The following is an 8466-nucleotide window of genomic DNA, read 5'->3' on the forward strand; positions in this document are numbered from 1 at the left end:
CTGATTTTGATGTGATGATGATGATAACGGATCATTTTTTATCGCCAGCTGACTAAGAAGAAGAGCTCGGTGCGCCAAGAATCAGTGGTATGAGCCATGTGCAGAGAAAAACAACGACCTATATGACGACGATGTATCAAGAGAGGAAGAAAATGCAAATCAGAATGTAAATATCCAATAAGCGAACACACTAGAGAGCGAGCAATCAGAATTGTTTCCTTTCTGTAGTTTTCCTTCAACGACGTATACCACAAACCAATACAATCTATTAAAGAGAAATGGGTAGTTTTTGCCTTCATGTGGTGGTCTTAGGCAAATGCTTATGGAACCGTGTGACTTTTTGTTCCCATATATATATATATATATATATTCATCCGTTAACCTAGTCCGGCTTCACTGTAGCCGCAGTTATCAGCGCCTGCAAACGTTCGATCTGTGTCCTAACTTCCTAGTGTGGGTACGTGTCTTGTTTCGTGAGGCCACCATCATCGTTATCATCGACTTGCCGTTCTTGTGATCCCGGTTGTGCGCCTTCCCTGTCAACGTCGTGGGAACTCCGTTTACGCGGCTTGTGCATGCGAGGTGGTTATTGTGCGTGGTGCGCAGCAGCGGTTGCGCCAGAACACGAGTCGAGCGCAGCAGTCATGAGGCTTCATTTCTTCGGCCTGTTCAAGGGAAGGCACGGCTTGTGCGGAAGGCTGTGCGCCTGCGAACGCATTGTGAGGTGTTTCCGCAGTAAGCATCACCCCCCCCCCCCCCCCATATCACTCTGTTTGACGCTAGCTATGTCGAAGCTATAGTTTTTGTGCCGTACGCGGAATATTTCGTTGAGAGTAAATCTTTTATCGTTCAATGAGAGTCTGCCGTGGTGTTGTAGCTTGTTACGGTGCTCGGCTGCTCACCTAAAGGTCGCGGGTGCGATCCCGGTGGTCGCATTCGACCTGCTCGAGGCTCGTGTACTGTCAGTGGATGTCAGTGGACGCTAAAGAACACCAGATGTTCGAAATTTCCGGAGCCATTTACTACGGCGTTCCTCATCATCACATCGTGGTTTTTGGAACGTTAAACCCCAGATATTGGTTATCGTTAACCAGGAATGTCTAATAGTATGACTGTGCGAAAACGGGACAACATGTTCGTTTTTACTCGATTTCGCCGTCACAGAGCTTTGCCATAGCGTGGGTCGTTGGCTGTTCCGTTTGTCAATTTGTGATGCTTGATATCGGGCCCGAGAGTACTCAGAAAACTTTTCTTTTTCGTACTGCTGCAAAACCTTGCCAATTTTCAAGTTTTTTTTTCATTTATTTGTTCTTTCGTAAACGTAAAGGGTGGCGGGATGGAGTCCCGGCTGCTGCGTATGTTTAACTTTAAGGTGCGCGTTCAAGGAGCCCGGGTGGTCGAAATTTCCGTAGCCCTTCACTGCGGCGTCTGTCATTGTTATATCATAGTTTCGGTTTATAAAAACTACAACCAGTATTATTGCCGTAAACGTAAAAAGTTGCGCCGAATGTGAGAAGACGACGCCGCTGTCCCGAAGAGGCGCTGATAGGGACGACTTGCGACGATGGCGGCGCTTCGATGCGCTCTCGTATTTAATTGCGCTCATGCGATTCCATGTTTGTTGTGGCGTACCAGGGATGAAGGATGTTCGGCCTCCCTTTCTGTATGTTCGTGGGTGTAAAATTTAGGCTGGGGAGAGGTCGAGTGTTCTAATCCGCCCCTCCCCTCATCGCTCCACTCACTGTCACTGTAGTGAATAAAATAAGTGTATATTTAAGGACTCATATTTAAGTGTATATTTAAGGGCTCATTTTTTTTTTGTTAGGCACAATATTAATGATAACTAACAAACACTGATGCCAAAATGCCAAGGAAAGTACAGGGGATGTTATCAGCACTATTTGTGACGTAAATGAGAAGGAAGGAAAGTGGACGAAAGATAACTTGCCACCGGCAGGATCCGAACCTGCGACCTTCGAATAAGGCGTCCTATGCTTTACCACTGGGCTACTGTAGTGCACAATGAGGTGTATAATGCGCTCGCGTCGCTTGCTTAGCGTTCATTGCTTTGTCGTATTCTTTCGTGTGAAGTTTGCCGCGGCGTTTGTTTAATGGTCCTGTAAATAAATAAATAAATAAAGAGTACTCCCAAGAATTGAAAGGTGAGCGAAGCGAACTGCCAGCAGCTGTTTTTGTTTCGGTTACGCCATCTGTTGGTAGACGCACCACGCAGGCGTGCATGTAACGGTTCTGTTTTGTTTTGTTTTTTTTTCTTGCGCGAGCGTTGTTTTGCGAGTGTCTCCCGGGGGCGACGTACTCGTTTCGCCAGCGGCGCATGACGCTTCGCATTGTGCGCAGCCGGTAGGTGTCGCCTCTTCCTGGGTCACCTCCTCTTTATGGCGCCGTTTTTCCGGTTCCGCGCTGCTACCGGCCATCGGAAGTTCGCCTTTACCGTAACTATAGTGACGTGGTTATGCAAAGAGAAAACAGAAAAATGCTAAGAAGACGTCATCTTTACTAGTGCGTGGTTACAACATTTCTCTCTCTCTCTCTCTCTCACCTTTAGTCTCGGCTTTGTCTCTGTAAACAAACCACTGCGTCCTATTCCCTCCCGAAACTGAATCAGAGCTTCGGCTTCGAAATGAATCACGAATGCGTCGAGAATCGGTCGTATAGCTATACGTGCAACAGATCATGTCATATTCTAGAACTAACGCATGTTTTCCGTCATCGTCCTGGAGCCCAAGTGCGGGGTCAATGGGGTTATGCGGTTTGATTGCCCGACCGACGAGCCCTCCCTTATCAGGGTTGAGCTCGTGCATTCGCTTATATCGCTCAAATGATTTTTTGTTACTTTTGTTACCCCCACACGAGGCATGCGCTTTCTATTGTACAATTTCTTATTGTTTGTTCACGTTACTGCTAAACTTTGCATAGGTGATAGGGCTATTGCCAGGCACTCTTTGCTTATATATTATTGGGCCGCGCACAACAGACAATGCACGAGAAATGAAACAAGACACAATCGTTTCACAGCACTATACAGTTTCTCCTCATTACTCCGTTCATGTGTAACGCGTTGAAAAACATTGAAAATGAGGCGATATACATACCATGCGAAGCTGGTAAAATTAACCCGAGGCTGTGCTGCACCTCATCGGTGTACACATGCATGCGCTGTGTCACCGAGCTAAGCAAAAATTAGAATATCGTTTAAGGTAAACCCGAGCGTTCGCGACGCTCGGGACTATGTTACAGTTAACGACAAACTCGTGGACTTGACGTGCGTATAGTTTACTCGCACGGCTTGTCCCAGCTTTTCGTTGTCATCTATCTCGGGTATGCAACATAGTGGAGTTGCTAGATAATTTTCCAGCTAATACAGCGATTAGGACATTCTGTGACGAGCTTGAAGTGATATAGCTATTGTTAGATGGTTGTACCTGACCAGGTGAGACTCTGTAAATTACAGTCAAGGTAATAAGCACCACGTGCACTATCTTCCCGTGCTCAGTTGCTCGGATTTTTAGAGTGTTCTGAGTGGACCAGAATGCCTTTCGGCTGTTACGTCACCCGAGCCCTGTTTACTCGCTTCTACAAAACACTTCTCAGCTCTCTAATAGTGCGCCCTATGCTAGACCATTTACTATGGCTATAGCGTTACGAGTGGCTCTCATATGCAAGACGTATAGATCGCTACAGTGTTGTGACGTGCAGTTAACGGTGCTCGTTGATTTTTCTTGCTTCGTGCAGACTTGTTCTTCCCGGCTATGATCCCTGAGCCGGACTACAGCGACTCCGAGGACGAGCGCGAGCAACAGCGGCGGCGACCCCCCGTGAGGATGCCCGGCATGGCGGCCGCCCACCCTCACCACAACGAGGCCCAGTTGGCGCACGTGAACGACGAGGGCCTCATCGTGCCCCGCAAGCTGCCCAACCCGTGTGCCGAGTCGGCCGAGCGAAAGAGCCTGCACAGGGAGCTGCTCTTCAACCAGAAGATGTGAGTCGGTTCTCTTGGGTATATGGTACGCATCGTATCACGAGAGGAGTGCAGGCGTGACGTTTTGTCGTATATGCCGCGTTAAAACGGAGTTCCTCAACCTTCCCGTTGAACCACATGCATTGGCACAAGAGAAAGGCAGACATGACATTTTACAGGCTTGCAGTTCTTGCAGTATAAGTGTAGACTTAAATTTTATATAGACGTGATATTCTGTATGTGCTGCAAAAAAACCTGTCTTCCAGAATCTGAAAGTACCGTCGGAACGCTATAAACGACCTGCTATTACCACTCTTCTACTAACCTGTTTTATAGGAGGATTCGTCGTGGCGTAATTATGACGCAAAAAGTGGCAACATGAGAGCAAAACTTGGCGGAGTGGCTCTGTAGAACTCACGCTGGCTTTTTCGGTGTTCTGATACGTTGCGCATTGAGCCTTACGAGTATTGCTATGCACTTTTCCTTTCTTGTCCGCCACGGTGGATCGGTGGCAAGGGGTGCTAGGCTGCTGACCCGAAGACCGCGGCGGTCGCATTTTGATGAAGGCGAAATGGTACAGGCGATATCAGTGCACGTTGAGGAACACCAGATCGCCGAAACCTCCAGAGTCCTCCGCTATGGCGTCTCTCATAACCTTGTCGTGCTTTTGGATCGGAAACTATTATTATTATTATTGTTGTTGTTGTTGTTGTTGTTGTTGTTGTTGTTGTTGTTGTTGTGCACGTGTTATCGTATATACTCCAAAGCAGAATGTTTCGACACGTACGTAAAATAATTAAATGGTTAGTGCATAACTAACAACGTCACGTCAGAAATACGCGAGTACGTGGCGTCGCCGTGCTTTCATTGTCCAATACTGGGCAGTACTTACCGAGCCGCTAGCTTACGAAAGTGTATATCTACAGCGTATATCTCTCGCCCATTCAGTAGCGTTGTTAGCGCACAGACGAAATATTAGAGAAGTGCGCAAGTTGGAATAGGCTTTGTTGTCTGTAACAGTGCATCATACGGAGCTGGTGGCCGAATGTGCTTTTACTTTGACATCTGTCGAAACAGAAATGGCATTAAAATGTTGCGTGACTTAGCTTTGGCCTTGCTCTTACTAGCACTGTACGAGATAAAAATCAAAAGTTCACCCATCCGTCCAGTTGCCACGCAGCGACGATATGCTTATTTATTTATTTATTTATTTATTTATTTATTTATTTTACCTTCAGTGTACAAAGTACATTTCAGGGGGGAAGGGCATGCGCAACAATAAAAAAACAAGGAATATAAAGCAAATGGCATAAAAATATTGTCACTAATTGGGGTACAAAGATGAATATTCCTAACAACTCGCATCGTAATAAAGCAAAAAATAACACTAATTTTATTTTCATTACACGGTGAAGGCACAAAGCAATACGATTCCTGTCGTGACTCATGCTCGGTGTGTTGTGCAGGGGCAAGAGCGTGCTCGGCCAGAAGAGCGAACTCCAGAGGGCCATGGAGAAGATGAAGGACGAGCAGCGCCGGAAAGAGTTGGAAGAGGAGCGAGTGAAGGGGCGCACGGCGCTCGAGAAGCGACTCGAGGAGCAGGCCAACAAGCTCAAGCTGGTATGCGTCCATTACTGCTGCTCCTGACACGGTTTGACTGTGCATCGGCGTCAAAATCGGCACTAAGGGGCAAATGCTGGATCGGTCTAGCTCGATCGTGTGTGCTCTCGTAACTCTCTGATGTCATTTATTTCGTGGAGTTTCCCAAAAATTAACGAGAGGGGACTCTGGCGCTGCGATCGTTCGACGACCGCGGGAGTTATGGGTAGTACATGGATTTTGCCTGGTCTTTCTGCTTGCGTTTACCAACTACGTAAACCGATTTGCATTGGTGTGTGTGTTGAAAAGGTTATGGTGGTGAAGTGCAACTGTCGAACATTTGCAGTTTTTCGTTTCGTAATGAAGCAGCTCTAAGCCGCGCAAAGCCAAAGGGAAGCAAAAGTACGAAAATGACGCAAGTCCACGTACTAAGATCCGGCGATTGAACGTAATACGTCCTGGTACGGTGATCGAACTCTGGATCGGAGCATGCCACAAGTGGGTGGTTATCAGTTACTCGCGGTATATAGCAGAACTCATTTGCAGTAATCCGTGACTATGTGCTTCGAGCCGTTAACCAGCCAAGGTGGTCTAGTGTTTACGGTCCTCGACCGCTGACTCGAAGGTCACGGCTCGAATTCCGGCCGCGGCGGCTGCATTTTAAACGGAGGTGACATGCCAGAAGCCCATGTTCATATATTTAAACGCGCGTTAAACGCCTGATGGTCAAAATTGCCCAACGCAACTACATCCCTCGGGATCATATTGTGGTCCAGGTATTTAAAACACCAACAATTGTCGTTCGAGCTCTTGACTAATTAGCCCGCGCGCTGTTACCATCCTTATCTCAGTTGGTAGAGCCACTACCCCATCAAATCTTTGGTCCCGGGTTTGATCCCTGGACCGGGACCGATTTCTTTTCAACTAAGCGGCTATTTCTGAAAAATCCGTTCGGGTTTCTTGGCTCTACAAATAAATTGCTTGGCTTTACAAACGAACGGTTGTCAATTACCAATTTCATAACCCTTCCGCCACCTTGTGGGATTCGGCAGAACTCATTGGCAACGAAGAACGGTGCTACTGGCAGCTTAGACCAGATAGATTAACTTTCATGGTTGAGCTGTAAATTTCACACCCTTGATTTTGCGGTGTCCGGTGCCAGTTGCGTACAAAACACGCCTAGTGCCCCTTAGGGAGCAGTGATGTGTTTTATGGATGTGTAGCTTCTTTACACATTGCTATCCGAGATCGGATTGTTCTGCACTGTGCGGTGCTCCCAACTTAGCGTGTTCTGTTTAAGCAAAACGGTCACGTGTCTTGAAATAAAAGTAGGAAAACTAGGTTTGCTACGAGCGATGAGCGAAGGCTCCTCGAAACGACCGTACCTTATGAGCATTGCAGCACAACCCGCGGCTCACTGCCTCCTGTGAGGCTAGCTTCACTGCAGTAGGATGTAGCTTGCGGTGAAGCAGGCTTTCTTGAAAGAGGAGGGTGCGATATTGTATGCAGCAGTGTTAGTGTGAATGTTTTAATATGGAGAAAACAAAATGCTACACACTGATCTAAGCGCAATTTTACACCAATTCTGTGTGTGCATTGACACAAAAAAATGGAATATGGCTGCGCGTGCCTGGTTGATAGAATGCAAATGTAAAACATATTTAGAGAACATGGTTGGGCACATTGCGTGAAGGACTCTGGAGCCTGTGGTAATTCGTTGTCTAGCAAAAGGCTTCGGGTTTGGTTTCCAGCTCGATGACCCTGCATTCCAGTGAGAGCACAGTGCAAAAGTGTTCTTGTACTGCAGTGCAAATGTTTGAAAAAGAAACATGTTGCCAAAGTTAATCCAGAGTAATCCAATAAGTGCATTTAATATACTCTTCGCTGCTTTCAGTTGTTGAACTATTGGTCAAATAACGTTTGTGCGTCACCAAGTGACATTTGTAATCATTTTTGTGAAGGTCGTATTCTTTCATTCCCCATCAAAACATGAAAAATTTTTGAACATAGGTTGTTGCTGGAGCCAACATTTTCATAAGTGGTCCTTTCTTCAAGGCTATAACTTTGAACAAGAGATTGGTTGTTGAAGCGTTGGCTCTGACAGCAACTTGTGTTAAAGAATATTTCATAACTTCAAGCTTTCGTCTTTTCCTGAACGTGTTCCTCATTTGTATTTCATTACCTCTTGCAGCACGAAGAGACAGAAGTGATAAAGACTGACCTGCCCAGCTCTGAAGAGTCAGAGTTCCTGCGGGTGCACGCACGAGTCTGTTCCCACACATTGCCCGTTGACTCCAAGTCGTAGTTGCATTGGCCTGTCCTTCAGCAACCGCTGCTGCCGATGTCATATCTCGTCGAAAGAGACCACCCATGTACATAGTCCCCAGTTTTTTTTTCGTTTGCCTTCCTTTATCCCTGGTCCTTATTAACAGACATGCGAGAGCAGATGGCCTGAGAAAGGCCCTCTGCGAGTCTATTTTTGTGCTTGACGAGCCTTTGTCATAGGAAGAGCTTTGAGAGACGCGATGCATAGCTACATCGCAGGCCGCTGTGTGGTGTTACTAAATGCTTGCAGTCACTACCGTAGGTGTTACGCCTTTTTGAACCTGATGAGAAAAAAAAATGATGCTGTTGACTAGTGTGTTTCATGAGTACCATTAAAGAGAATCTTGGAGATTTCTCTGAACCAGTTGTCTTTGCAGTCCCTCACTTCATTATTTGTCACTCGAGAGTATTTTTTTTATTGCGTCACAATAAACAAGAGTCCAAGGTTTCTCACGTTTTCTCATATGACTCAATCTGAAACAGCATCTGCTCAAAAGGATGACGAAAGAACAATCTAGTCGAAATATACTCCCAGGTTATTCCCACACTCCCAGAGCCACATT

General features: G+C 46.5%; 1 protein-coding gene across 3 annotated transcripts in view; it reads left to right on the forward strand.

Moving 5' to 3' along the window:
- The window catches only part of LOC119174680 (protein FAM107B), a 161491-nt gene extending 153227 nt beyond the window's left edge, over window positions 1–8264 (forward strand). For all 3 annotated transcript variants that reach the window (XM_037425705.2, XM_037425703.2, XM_075895265.1), the window contains 3 exons: window positions 3754–4000; window positions 5446–5599; window positions 7770–8264. In XM_037425705.2, the coding sequence (XP_037281602.1) occupies window positions 3754–4000; window positions 5446–5599; window positions 7770–7883 (515 nt within the window). In that variant the 3' untranslated portion in view covers window positions 7884–8264. The remainder of the gene's footprint in view (window positions 1–3753; window positions 4001–5445; window positions 5600–7769) is intronic.
- Window positions 8265–8466: the final 202 nt, after the last annotated feature.

Source organism: Rhipicephalus microplus, chromosome 5 (genome assembly GCF_043290135.1).
Source record: "Rhipicephalus microplus isolate Deutch F79 chromosome 5, USDA_Rmic, whole genome shotgun sequence".
Taxonomy (NCBI): domain Eukaryota; kingdom Metazoa; phylum Arthropoda; class Arachnida; order Ixodida; family Ixodidae; genus Rhipicephalus; species Rhipicephalus microplus.